Genomic DNA, 14867 nt, shown 5'->3' with positions numbered 1-14867 from the left:
AGCCATGGTTTAACTTAAATGTACCATGGCAAGCCAGGGTTTATGAGATATGTACCCTGAAATTTTCCTTTGATTTCATGGTGTATCATGGGCTAGAGCTCTTCCAGTATACCCTGTATTTTCAAATGTGTTTCTTAGCTCCTGCAGGTGCATAAGGCACTCTTATAGAGCAGTCATGTTCTTTAGTCAGGTTGATGTATCCCCCTGACGTGTTAGATCACTACTAGAGAGTGTATTTGTTTTGTATGGCCTCCCCTCACTCATGTATAACAATGGTGTGTATGTTGTTGTAGACCCACAGTATGTAGGACTCTCTCCTCCAAAGCATCACGTGAGATTATAGAGATGTTCTATACGTATATATGTTTCCTGTGTGTGTGTGTGTGTGTCTGTGTGTGTGTGTGTGTGTGTGTGCGTATGCGTGCGTGCGTGCGTGTGTGTGTGTGTCTTTGTGTGTGTGTGTGTGTGTGTGTGTGTGTGTGTGTGTGTGTCTTTGTGTGTGTGTGTGTGTGCGTGTGCGTGCGTGCGTGTGTGTGTGTCTTTGTGTGTGTGTGTGTGCGTGCGTGCGTGCGTGCGTGTGTGTGTGTCTTTGTATATGTGTGTGCACACATATATGCATTGCATATATTGCCCTTAAGTGATGTCTGACTTAAGGGCAATTAGTGTTGAGGATTGGTATGTGGTATGTCAAGATCGTGAAAGGTGGTCTAACTTGTGTGCAATAGCTGTTGATGAGGTAGCACGGTGTAGGGAAGGAAATACTTGTGCTGCCAACAGAGCATCCAAGGAACGAAATTTTCCTTGCATTTGTGGAAGACGTTTCAAACGCCAAGGAGATCTGACAAGACATCATCATTTCTGTAATGTGTACAGTTCGTCACTAGCCCAGGATTCGTCCTGAGGCTCCGCTGATCATGGTACTTGTTGCCGTGGGCGGCTTCCAAGGTTCCAAGGTGTGTGTGTGTGTGTGTGTGTGTGTGTGTGTGTGTGTGTGTGTGTGTGTGTGTGTGTGTGTGTGTGTGTGTGTGTGTGTCTTTGTATATGTGTGTGCGTGTGTGTCTTTGTATATGTGTGTGTGTGTGTGTGTGTGTGCGTGTGCGTGTGTGTCTTTGTATATGTGTGTGTGTGTGCGTGCGTGTGTGTTGATGTCTGTCTGTGTTGTGTCTGTGTCTTTGTGTGTGTGTGTGTGTGTGTGCATGCGTGTGCGTGTGCGTATGCGCGTGTATGTATGTATGTATGCATGCATATATGCATATATGTAGGTACATACATAATGTACCTATATTAATTTTGCTTAATGTGAATATTTATAAAAAACTACACATACATGTTTGTAGTGTGTGTTTGTAAATATGTACATAAGTACAAATTAAAGGTGTACTTGTTTGTTGATCTTCTATACATGTGTAGTTAGAAGACGCAGTAGATGATAAGGAGATGAACCAATCTTCTGAGGAATTAGTAAGACATTAATGTTTAAGAGAGAAGACGCCAACTGTACGTACTTGTTTATTCGTATACAATGAACTGCAAACACCAGACTTTGATAACATGTCCAGAGACCCCAATAAATTTGAATGAAGGCAATTCATTTATGGTATACATATGCAGACAGAGGTCCAAGTAATTGCAATAATAGAACACACATCTACTCTAATAGAAAGTATGCTGGCAACAAAATACTCTTACAAAATATCACAATAATGAGCTGTTCACCAGTGATTAACCAGCATGGCTAGTAGGGCTTAAATTTGCACTTCAGGAAATGTTTATCCTTGTTTAAGGACTTTTTATTGCGTTGATCCTAAATAGCTTGTAAAATTCCTAATTTTTCTTTACACTTATTTGTTAAGTTATTAAAGGTGCCAAATGTATGAGGCTGTATAATTGTATGACAAATTGCAAGTATTTACTATTGAACAATGTAGCTGTTTTGTGTAGTTTTCAACTATGTTCTGCCTGCTATATAGCGCGACACAGATATATGAAGCTAGCCTGCTGACTTCAACTGTTGGAGACATTGTGCAAATATTACAGACGATTTTATTCTTACTTGATAGGCAGCACAAAGCCATTGCCACGAATCGACACCTTGTTTTGTCAGCAAAATGAAATGGGACACTTGATTAAAGTAATGCAAAGGTAAGTCTATGATGCTTGCATAAAGGAACCTGTCAGGCTGAAGTAACATCTAGCAGTGAAAATTTCTCATAGCTTTAGCCATTATTGAGTTACCAGAGAGTCTGGTTGTTAAGTGTACATATATATTAAGCTCGTATTATTGATTAAGCACATACTTGTTTCTTGTACTTAATCATGGTTGACAAGCGCATGCAGATGAACATGAAGCTCCAACACAAGGTGCAGCTGTACAAGATAAGAAAAATGCTAGAGGTTAGTCAACTGTGCAAGGCTCAAAATTTCACGAGGTACATTGGATTTTGTTATGTTTACCAAGCAAAACAGTCTTCTGCAGCATGGAAATCATGCTTCACACATGAAAGATTTGCACAGGGACTGGACTCCAAATATTGGTACATGTGGTGACTACAAATCACACCACCCAAAGACAGTTAACACGTAAACTTTCATGATAAGGTTTTCTTATTAAGCAGATGTGCTTAACAATTATAATATTATTTTTGGAAAGTTTTACTAAGTGGATGCTCTTAACAACCGGAATCTGTGCTGCTACTCTTGTCTGAAGATATCAAGAAGTAAGTCAGTCAGATAGAAGAAAATTTCACTAAATCAAAAGTAAAATTTTGTAGCGACTTATTGGAAAGTATGACGGGTTGCACTGAAGACACTTTCGGACATGCCTAACCAATACTGTCAACTTGCTGTGAAAGTGGTTTCTGGTCAATATTTTTTCTTGGAAGGTTGCAAACCTTCATGATCCCTACTATACAGTACTATCATACTTAGTTTATGATATTTCACCGTTTGTGTCCTAGACTATACATTCTAAACGAGAGACAATCAGTATGTATAAAGCATTGTTTATACCAGTGAGTTGTATACAGTTTGTGTTTTGTGCAAGTTACATGTATGTACGTTTATACATATAACTATTTTACTATGCATGGTACAGTGTACATACATATTTGGTTTGCATATGTACGTATCAAGACACACTATCGTGTGTCATGCAGTTCAAGAAGACAGCGTACCACACAGTGGGTATATTAACAGGAACAACATAAATGAGCTGTGAAACGTAACCAGTTAACAAATTCAGTTATTTTATAAATTCAGTTACCAGTTGTTTTTTTGTCAGAACCAGATTAACTGATCTCTAATATTTTTACTCAAAAAATGTATAATTTGGGTATTCTTCATTGATATCACACATGTTGCAGGATTCAGCTTACGTATAATGACTTACTTTGGCCATTACAAATATAATCTGATAAACTATACTATAAATTTTAAGGTGCATGTAACAAAGTCCAGCATAAAAATTAGAAAAAATTGTTACGTTCAGTTAACTGGATAACCGGAAGTTGTGATTTGCCCAGTAACCGATTATGATATTTTGTCCAGTTGCACAGCTCTACAACACATACGTACATACTGTATGTAGCTAGCTCCATGAAAACTGACTGTGTGGATATGTATGTATAAACATTTTAGGGAGTGTTAGAGTTCTCATTGGCACACTTCTTTGCCAAGATGGTGTCCTACTCCTTCCTGTTATGGCTTCCATTTTACATAAAGAATAATGGTAGGTCATGTGATCTGTTTAGTGTACTAATTGTTTGTCTCTTTTTTTTATGTCTCTGTAAGACTATTATTTTACATAGATAGGAACCAGTTTTATTCCCAGATAACACATGTAATGGATATCCTTCCCTTTAGTACATGATAATTATGGACAATGGTGCATGCAAGCATGCAACATAAAGTGTATAACTGAATTTTTATTTATGCATAATCCAGAATTTTTTTCACAGTAGAAGTTTCATCTGGTTTGGATGTCTTGCATAACAAATTTGAGCTTTATAATACAGTTAACATTCCAGGATGTATACCTACAAAGTTTATTTTGTGTAGTTTCTTTTGTTTGCTTTGATAGAAATTGCTAAACATTAAATTTGCGTGCATCTGCTTTTGTCACATTTGAAAACTTGCATGAACCATCTGCAAATATTTTATGTGCTGTTATGAACATAGTTCATGCGAGTGCTGTGCAAATTTGGGAAACACAATGCAAGTTTTGTCATGCCAACTAGAAAAATCTCTTCAATGAAGTGTCTTACATACATTGATGAAATTTACTATCCGTGTATCAACCTCCTTATTTGAAATCTAAAATAAAACATTTAACAGAATGTATTGCGATGTAAACTATGCCATGTGCAATTCTATACAATCTGAAAGAAAAAGGAAAAGTGTGTACGTGGCACTAATAATCTAGATAATGAAATCTAGACCAAAAAGTCCACCTATTATACATACAAGAGATTTTGGCTTTCAGAGATGTCTAGTGTTGGCAACTGATATACTGTATATTATAATGTTATACTTAATTGGCTTGCTATTGCTGCTAGTATTGCATTGTGTTATAGTACTAGCTTTTTGATAGGTACATTGTGGTAAAAATGGGCTGTTTGTAGCTTTTTTCTAAAATTAATTGTAGGAGGTTTCTGTACCTTTATAGGATCACACCATGTACATGTGTGATACTGTTTCTATAGAGATTGGAGGTCACTGCTTGGATACTTTTCAGTCAGGAGCTATGGCAACCACTTTTGATGTTGGAGGAATGATAGGTAAATGGCAGGGTAGATTTAACTTATCTATCACTTATATACTGCTATTGTCTCAAATATACAGGTAGTATTGGAGCAGGATTATTATCAGATATATTGAATGCCAGAGCTGTAGCAGTTACTGTACTACTCTACCTGTCCATCCCCATGGTTAGTAGTACTATCCGTGTTAACAAGAGTAAACAGAGTCCTATTATGCAGTCATATCAAGATTATTAATAAAACAGGATGCACTGCTGGAAAATGACACTATCATTCTTGCTGCAGTGTAAAGTATACCATCATACCCCTAGTATGTTCTTGAGTGGCAAGCTCTTGGCTTTAACTAAGGGAATCTGTTGACACCGTGTAACTGTGCGATTAATACTCTAATAAAACAGTCACCCTAGTTATTGAGTATTCCAATAGTATTTTTGCGGATGTTTTAATGCACATGTAGTACTCTGACTTAATGCACTCACACACAACTAGATACGCAATATTTCAATAACCAACAGTGCAACTACAAGTACAGCATTTTTCAAAAGTTCTCTAATTATGCATGTGTATAATTTGCTGTGTGCATTAGTCAGTTTACATGCTGTATGCAGGGCAGCCCAGAGAAATTAAGGGGCCCAGGGCAAAGAGTTTAAGTGGTCCCCAGGGGCAAGGAGGGTTCCACTCTGAATCACAACTTCAGCCTAGCTGTAAGTTAAAAGATACTGTGACTGCTCTATTTTAGAGTATATCAATCTTTTTAGCAGGTATTCAAGGGGCTCTTGATGGAGCCCCCTGGGGCCCCTTTGAGGCTGAGGCCCGAGTCAAATTGCCCCAGTTACCCCATCCTGTGGGCGTCCCTGGCTATATGCTCTTCTTCAGTGTCAGCTTGTCCTCAAGTTCAAGTTCCTATGTATCTGAGTGGTAGTCTTCTAACTCTTGACAACACGGCTGCCTCTGAGCAGCTGAAGAATCTGGGGAATAGTCAATGAAGTGATCAATTGTTGGTGGAGTCCAGCTAACAGTGTTATCTTCTTGACACAACTGATCACCGATGTGTAGCTGGATTCTGGGGCATGATCAGTTCACACGTACTATCTTGTACTTCTTCCCATCTGTGATCTCCATGTTAAGAGGAGTCTTGACTGCTTTAATTGTCCATACCCATTGTGGATCTAACTTCTTCGCTGTAAGAATAGAGAGCCACACACAATCACCTGCCTTATACTCTTGACTGGTTGAAATTTTATTATACTTTCTCTTTTGTCTATATAGTGACTACTTCTACTAGGTTGGTATTTACAAAGTCATTCATTTCTGTTACATGCAGTTTGGCACTAAGGAGTGTTTGGTTAGAGCAAAGGCAGAAATGAACAGATTACAATGGCAGACTACACTGGCTTAGCAAACAGTGTAGTCTTGGGAGTTCTATTACATGTCAACTTAAATGAAGATGTGCCTGAAGAATACATGTTGAAGAATGCATAAGTGTACAGCACCAGTCTCCGCTGTGTTTCCAGTCCTCTACATAAGAGTGGTGCATTTGTATTTAACAGTGCGGTTAAACCTCTCTACCATACCATCCCCTCAAGAATGCTAAGTTGTGGTGTGGGATTTGTTAGCTCTGAATGATTCTACCATGTGCTTTAATAGTGCACTTACAAATTGCATCCCTGGACTATCTCTGGGATACCCATTACTGAAAACAAGTTCAGACACTGTGAGTTAAGCAGTTTGATCAGGCATGGAATTGCCTCTACCCATTTTGTAAAGTAATCCTGTACAATTAGGAGGTATCAGTTATTAGGAGTACATACCTATAAGACAGCAAAAGCAATTAGCTTCCAGGGCCTACCAACTGGAACAGAAGTTATTGGGGCTCTTAGAGGTGCTGTTGGCTTAGACTGGTTGTATTTGATATATTGCCAACAGTATATCTGGCCATGTAGGCCTTCTGTCTAAGTCTGTGTAGTCTGTCTCTGTCTGTCTGTGTAGTCTGTTCCATCAAATCCAAGAAGTAGGATCATCATGGCAATGCCGTAGGTCCACTGGTTGCAGGCTAAGTGGTAATACTAGTACTGTAATAGTGACAGTTAATGAGTCTGGGACATAATTATAATGCCACATACAGTATCACTCCATCAACTATATACAACAGCTATGACATTGTAATAATGACTGCTGCAGTCTGTGGAGGATCTGGTTCACTGTAGCGGAAAGGGTATCCGCCTTGAGTTTCAAAGAGTTCTTTTTGTCAAATTTTTGCATTGCTAAACTCCACAAATACAACATACCCTTCATCTTTTGGGCAGACAGCCACTGGAGTGGGGCATGATCAGTGACCAAATGAAACTTGTGTCCCAGTAAGTAGTGATGAAACTGTTTGAGTGAGCAGATAATAGCAAGGCATTCCTTCTGATAATACTATTATCTGTTCTGCCTTTGTTACGGCACAGCTTGCATTGCTATGACATGGCTGCCTTGTTCTAGTACTGCTCCAAACACATCAGCACTAGCATCTGTTTGCACAACAAATGGGGCCACTTTAGAAAGTAAGTTGAGATAAGCCAATATGGTTGCTTTGGTTAGAGCAGTTTTCAGTGATTAAGAGCATTAGCAGAAGCGGCTGTCTGAGTGTATGTGGTACTGTCAACACATTTAGAGGTGCTGCTATGGCAGAGAAACCAGATATGTACTGCCAATAATATAAAGCCAGCCCAGAAACTGACACAGTGCTGTAGCATTTATTCAATTAGTATCTTTGTGTTATCTAGGATTACACCTGCAGTAGTAAATACATGGCCCAGGTAGGTCACTTGGGATTTACCCAAAAAGCATATGTTGCCCCTGAAGGTGAAGCCTAGTTGTCGATAAACTTAGCTTGCTGCAAATAGGATTTGTATTGTTCTTCACCCTCTGAGTACACCAAGACATCATCAATATACATGATAGTAAGTCCATGCATGCATGATTTAGTTCATACGTCACTGGAATGATCCCGGAGCTTCAGTCAGGCCAAAAGGCATCTGCTAAAAGTGATACAATCACATTCCTGGTCCAAAACACAAAGCCACCTTGTGATAGTCATCTGGATGCACTGGAAACTTCCAGTTATCACTTTAAGAATCTAATGTTGAGAAAACAGAGCAGTTTGTGAGGTTCATCTACAAGAGGAAGAGGATATGCATCTTTTATGGTTCTTTTGTTTAGTTCTCTATAATCAATGCATATAAATGGATATCACTTGACTTTGGTACAAACACTGCTGGAGCCATTCATGAACCTCTACTGTCCTCCATAATCCCTTGCTATAGCATCAAATGAAGTTATTCATGTATTGCATCTTTGTAACGCACCATACAGTGTGTTGGAATTCTTACAGGAGCTCAAGATGTGGGGATGTGATGGAAAGCAGCAGTAGTGACTCCTGGAGTATTTCTGAATAAAGTTTCATACTGATGGAGTCAATGATGCAGGAATACGTTCTGGAAACTCTAAAAAACATGGCTTACCAAACTACAAATTAGTGCGATCTTTTACAGCATCAATCGCTGGATCACTAATAGCTATCACTGCATGTAACTTTAACCTTGTTTTCATGTCTACTTCTACCATTGGTTGCACCACTGCAAGAGCTAGGTCAGTACAACTGTGTACTTCTCATGAAAGTACAGAAACTGGAGTAGTTGAGAAATCTAATTGAAGAGCATATTGTTGTGAATATCAAAACCTAATATGGCTGTAATGATCTCAAGTCTGGTACTATGACAAATTGGTAGAGGACCAGTGGTTTGTCTTGTAGGGAAATTGGCAATGACATGCAGCCTACCACTTCCAGAGGTTGGCCAGATGCTGTTATCAGATGTTTAGATACTGTAGGAGGGGGAGTGACAGTGGATTTAATGTGTGAAACCATGTCTAGCCATAACAGAGAGATACAGTGTAGCTTGAATCCAGCATTGCTTCTAGTACTTCTCCTCCAGTATGTACATTTATAATAGAGATCCGTGTGCATTTCAGTTGCAACTATAATGGTGTCTGAATAGCCTCTGGTCGGGGATGTCTGGTGGCCATCACAAATCCCTAAGCTGTTTCCCAAACAGGGTGATTGACAGTCTTTTTTCTATGTGGCTTACTTATCTACAGTTAAAGCACCAAAATTGCTGGTTTTGAAAAGGTGGGTACAAATGGCCTGGATTTTGACAGTTGAAACAGCGCAGCACGTCTTTAGGGTGACTGACAGTGGATAGCAATGATACTTGTTCTGTAAGCTGTATAATTTGCTGCTGTAGGTGCTTTAGTTCATCAGTGGGCTCTCTAGAACCTTCTTTAATGCTCCTGCTCATCCATCATAAGGAGTAAGTGTGCTCTCTCAACTACGTTGTTTGTTTCACCTGTGGCTCATAGTTGTCTGCTTACAGAGTTATCAACAACTATTGTAGCAACAACTGCTTCTGGCTTGCCGCTTCCAAGGAGGGCAAGTAGCTTAATGTGGTATAATACTGACGATGCTTTGCCTGGATAGAGTTTGCTTTTGTGGAAATCATCCAGTGAAACAGATTCCATTGGGGTCAATTTCTTACATAGCTTTTCTTTTCTTGTTAGGTCCACCTCACTCAATTCCAGCCAAATGACCACCACTTCTCCTTCCAAAAGTGTAGGTAGTTTTACCCATTTAGTTTTTGTCATTCACTTTACAACAGATTTCAAACTTTAGATACCACTACTGATGTCACTTGTACAGAAGGGCTTAGGGATACTGACATGTTTCTCCGCTCACTCACATACAACTAGATACACAATAATTTTCAACAACCAACAGTACAGCCACAAGTACTCAGAAGTTCTCTAATTACACATGTGTACAATTGTATAATGTACTGTGTGCATTGGTCAGTTCACATGCTACACACATTATTTGGTGTATGTTGTATATAGAATGCAAAATAAATCCCAATGTAGGGATTCATACTTATTTCAGTAAACATGAAGCCATTTTATTTTTAAATTAAACACAGGCATTATAAGCTGACTTGTTTACCAGGTTAATATGTACATCACATCTGTGTTATTTAGATATTCACCCTAAGGAAGCTTGGAAGTGCAAATCTACCATTAGCTATCAGTACGTATGATGTATTCACAGTGTACATACATATTATGTGAATTAACTTCATACACCTTAAAAATCACAATGAATAATATAGGAGCCTAATACTGGCATCATGACAAGGATTTCAGCTTAATTGAACTGTGCCAGAACCTTTAATATTGCCAAAGCAATGAAAGGAGATAGGAAAAGAAAACCATATAAATATTGAGTGATGTGCACTGGAAATAGCAGGGAAAGTTGGTGAATGTGTGAGGCAAATTCATCAACTTTGTATTCCATAAAACATTGTACAATATTATACTGCTTATATCGCATGTTTGCTAAAAGTTGTATTGCATGAGTTATATGCTAGGCTGAAAGTATTGTTTGCATATGTACAGTATATGTTTAGAGAATATCACTGCAAACAAAGATGTAGTGTTGTTTCTCAAAGGAAAATAATTTTCTTGCATCAGCCATAGTAAGATTTTAAAGTCAGGCCAGTTTTGGCTTAGGTGGATGTCAAGATACTCATCAGTAAACGAATTAGCATACTCAACATGTGAACTATAGTGTTTGTGGGAGTCTTGGGGAATGTCACCGAAACTCTTAGAAACGTGAGTTTGTGAGATCATTTCTGAGGGCAATTTCACCCAATACTATCCTATAAGAGCAACTGATCAGCCTGTAAAGTATCTCAATATTTTCTACATACAAAGAGGAGTCAACAGCCCCCCTTTGCTCCTCCCCTGTGGTTGCTACACCTATGTATGGTGGTATCAAGAGTACATAATAAATATATAAACTGCTCCTCCCCTCCCTTTATATATTTATTATGTACCCATTGGTATATGTGTGGGTTGTTAATATTAATTTATTTTTCAGGTGTATGTACATATATATATAGCTAGCTAATTAAAACATTCACTAAACTGAGTACTGTGTAATTTTGTACAGTTTTAGTATTCTTAACTGGAGTCACAGTGGTGGGGCCTCATTCTGTCATCACTTCAGCTGTTAGCGCTGACCTGGTAAATGTAAATGTGTAGTAGTAGTAGTAGTAGTGTGTGTGTGTTGTGTGTGTGAGTGAGTGTGGGTGAGAGTGAGAGTGAGAGAGTGAGAGTATATTAGTTATGTGTGACAGTTTGATATTGCATACCCCTGTACATGGAGGAATCAGTATCTGAAAATATGTTAATATATACGTATGCATATTTAAATGTGTTTGTGACTGGTATATCCATAGATAATAGAGTAAAGGGATAGGAAACGCAAGCAATTTCCGGTTTGATTTCCGTTACGCGTGACTTGAAAGGACAAGACAGTTTTGTGAGAATTAGTGTTCTAAGCAGCGTAAATAGTAATCCAACAGACTACAGTAAGTATTTAGGCCTATGTGAGAGATTTTGGCGAGAGAATTCAGACCGTAGATTTTGTAACAAAGCGTATCGCATTAACCGTGATTGTTACACGCTGTCACACTTTCGCTCATCGTACCTACATGCCTCGTCCATACCGCTTCTTTTATAGCCGGTTCCACTTTCGAATCTTGTGGTAAGCTAGGCGTGTCACCAACACAGTCTTTTAGCGTTGCGTTGTACTGCAAGGTGGTTAAAACTTTTGGTTAAAAATGGAAGATACTTAGTCGTTTCTTCAAGCAACAGTTCCTGTTTTGCTCCGATATTTCCTCTGGTTCCCTCTGTTAAATGGTAAGAAATAGGTTTATCACAGTTAAAAGGATAGAATATATTTACGAAGAAAGTAAAGTGGTTTAAAGTAATTTTTGGGCCGTTTTTTTCACTTTCAATCTCCTTTAATTTTGCGTATAACTTCCTTGAGGGTCGGTACCATCCTATTTCCCTCGATTACTTACTTGAGTTCACTGTAGCGAAGTTTCACAGTCGTTGGTTACAAAATTCTGTCGTTACAACAATTTGTTTATCTTTGATACAAGCGCAGCAAGCGTAACGAGTATGTTCGTGACGTACTACACGGAATTCCAATAGAAATGTACGTATTTTGTGACGTCACGTTATTGCGTTTCCTATCCCTTTACTCTATTATCTATGGTATATCCAAGTGTGCCACATCAAAAGAAGAATGGAGCCACACTTATTATCATGTGAACATGCACTCCAACTATCAATTACTGGCTGAAAAGTAAAGTGGACATTACACTTCGTTTCAGCTATGTTCAGCCCGTTACACAGCATTACAAACTAAGAACACTTTGAGAAGTGCCTCTGCAATCACTACAGAGAATACAGACTCCAGTAATCTCATTACAAACATACGGAAACCGTCACAAGGTAAGCTACCAAGAAGTAACACCTTGTGCTGGTAGCAAAGATAAATGGGACAAAAAGGAGGACACAGCCAAGTCCATGATACATGCATTGTATGTAGTGCGGTATGCCAAAGGGCACCTGTCAGATGTTGAACAGTGAAAAAATCAAATCAAATCTGTAACCTTAGCCATTATCAAGTTACGCTTGTCTAGTAAGTTAGTCAGTCAGGCAGTAGGAAATTCCTCTTATTATAATTTATAATTCTTTTTTTATTTTGTAGCAACCTATTGGAACTGTTTCGGGTTTATTGAAGGAATTTCTGGGCTTAATTCCACCTACCTAGTACTGCAAAGGCGTCACGAAAGTGTTGTGAGGCTGGTTTCTGATAAACAGTTTTTTTGTGTGAGAAAGTATGATCCTTAATATACAGTTACTACCACACTGTAATGATATATAGTTCTGCCAACTCACATAACTTGGTATGTAAACTTTCCCTGACCTTAGCGATTGTGACCAGATCCAACATGTTTGTGCAAGCCTTAGACAATGATAGAGTATCATACAGTATGATGGTACTGTATAGTAGGGACCACAAGGAGTAGGCGTGGCTCACGAAATATCATCACCAAAAAGCCAGCCTCGATTTTCCCTTATGACGATGAGGCAGTATTGGTTAGGCAAAACTAAGCCCAAACAAGCCTTCAGATCAATCCAAAATGCTTTCAATACAGAATTTTTTTTTTAAATTATTGAACAGAATTTTCTACTGACTGACTGAGTAACTGACTGATGCCTTCAGACAAGCGTAACTCGACAATGGTTAAGGCTACTGGTTTGATTTTTTCACTATTCAACGTCGCTTTAGCCCGAGAAGTGCCTTTTGGCATACCGCAGTATGTACAATGCATTCTTCATGGACTTACCCGTTTCCTCCTTTATGTCCCATTCATCTTTGCTGACAGCAAATAGTGATGATTTGGCAGTAGCACGTGATGGCTTCCCTTCATAACGGAAATTGTCTGTATTTTTCATAGTGGCTACTTTGATTGCAGAGGTACTTTTCGAACAGTTCTTAATTCGTACTGCTGTGTAACGGGTTGAAGATAGCTGACAATGAAGCGTAATGGATACTTCACTTTTCAGATGATAATTGATATAACTGGGGCATGCGGCATCATTTCTTTCGGTATGCGTGGATTGCAGAGGTGCTTTTCAAATAGTTCTTGATTCGAAATACTGTGTAGAGGGTTGAACATACATAGCTTAAAACAGATACTTCACTTTTCAGACAATAATTGGTATAGCTGGGGCATGCGGTACCATTTCAGATGCGGTATGCGTGAGTTCACCAGTCATAATAATTTTTACAAAAAATGAAAAAAAGTTAACAAACAAGTGCACACAAAAAATTTGGAATTTTCAACTAGATTGGGGACCATAGTAGATCAATAAAAAGTACTGAAACATGCATGATATTAAATTACAGTAAAACAATAAGAAGTGTTATATCCCTTCTGTGCATTTCCGTTATGGTATCTTGGAGCACAGTAGGGATATAACACTTCTTATTGTTTTACTGTGATTTAATATCATGCACTACTCCAGCTTGTTTCAGTACTTTTTATTGATGTGCTATATATATAGTCCCTGCTCTAGTTGAAAATTCCAATTTTTTTGTGTACTTGTAGTTTACTTTGATGTGTGGAGGTTTCGTGTGGAGGTTTCTTATTACAAAGAAACCTGATAGCAGGTGTCTTATTATTAAGACACCTAACTCAATAGGACACTTGTTTACAACCCACAGTAATGAAATTATCCTTTTTGGGACAATTGGTATTCAACACATCAGTAAACGAACACCAAGGGAAATGATGCGATTACAAGCTGATTGTAATGAAGAAATTGCACTCAGATGCTCCTGTTTCTGTAACTAGCAGGGGATTAAAAAAGAAGCCATTAGCTAATTCAATTTGTGGCCTTTGCCATATTGCATTACACCCTGTAGACCTAGACAACTTGCTATTCACATTTGCTATTCACATTTGCTGCCATTCTCACATGTTTCTAAAGCCACAATACAAATTTTATCAACTTTACAATCTCTAGCTATCATCATGCCCTTTGGCTTGTGTGACCTCAAATCTTTTGTTCATTGAAACACCCTCAATGTTTGCAATAAGAACTCTCTATACCAACTCGCGGCTTCTACGCCATTGTTTGCACCTTTGAGGATTTACAAACCATCCGTGACATTAATTATTACCTCAACTGCACCTCAGTAATTATTGACTTTTTAAATCCTCAAATGACGAGTGTCTAACTATTACATAGAATGCACCAAACACAATGAGGTAATAATACGTACAAATCATTTTTAAAATTCTGTAGATTTTTGAGCATTTGTTTCATGAGTGACATGACCATGGACTTTAGTAGGTCTTGGCATGGTAAGATAGTATACAGCTGTCATTTTAAGCACTGACTGATTGATTGATAATTTATTACATTATGAGTACACCTTAGCCATATTTGTTGGACCTACTTGACATTGCTACTATAATGAGCCAATTTTCGTTTTTCAGTTTCAATTTTTCAATTTCAGCTTTTAATTTCAGCTGTTTCCAATGTCCCGTTTCATGATAAAGGAAGGTGCTAACTGCAAAAACCCAGTATCATCGTACTCCCCAAAGCAAGAGGACTTCAAAAATCCTTGTTTTGCATTTTATAATGTAAGGA

The 14867-nt window shown here is 38.3% G+C and overlaps 2 protein-coding genes across 2 annotated transcripts in view; one reads left to right on the top strand and one right to left on the bottom strand.

Annotated features, from left to right (window-relative positions):
* Positions 1 to 14867, bottom strand: part of LOC136254385 (N-alpha-acetyltransferase 50-like) — a 314728-nt gene that overhangs the window by 19101 nt on the left and 280760 nt on the right. The gene's annotated exons all lie outside the window — the stretch shown is intronic.
* LOC136254307 (glucose-6-phosphate exchanger SLC37A2-like) overlaps positions 1 to 14867 on the top strand; it is a gene marked incomplete in the record, with an annotated part of 323373 nt that overhangs the window by 298726 nt on the left and 9780 nt on the right. Inside the window, 8 exon segments of the mRNA XM_066046986.1 lie at positions 294 to 331; positions 1411 to 1461; positions 2958 to 3011; positions 3637 to 3727; positions 4701 to 4775; positions 4840 to 4925; positions 9828 to 9876; positions 10801 to 10874. Coding sequence (XP_065903058.1) covers positions 294 to 331; positions 1411 to 1461; positions 2958 to 3011; positions 3637 to 3727; positions 4701 to 4775; positions 4840 to 4925; positions 9828 to 9876; positions 10801 to 10874 — 518 coding nt within the window.

Source organism: Dysidea avara, chromosome 1, assembly GCF_963678975.1.
Source record: "Dysidea avara chromosome 1, odDysAvar1.4, whole genome shotgun sequence".
NCBI lineage: Eukaryota > Metazoa > Porifera > Demospongiae > Dictyoceratida > Dysideidae > Dysidea > Dysidea avara.
This window is presented reverse-complemented; position numbering and strand designations above follow the sequence as displayed.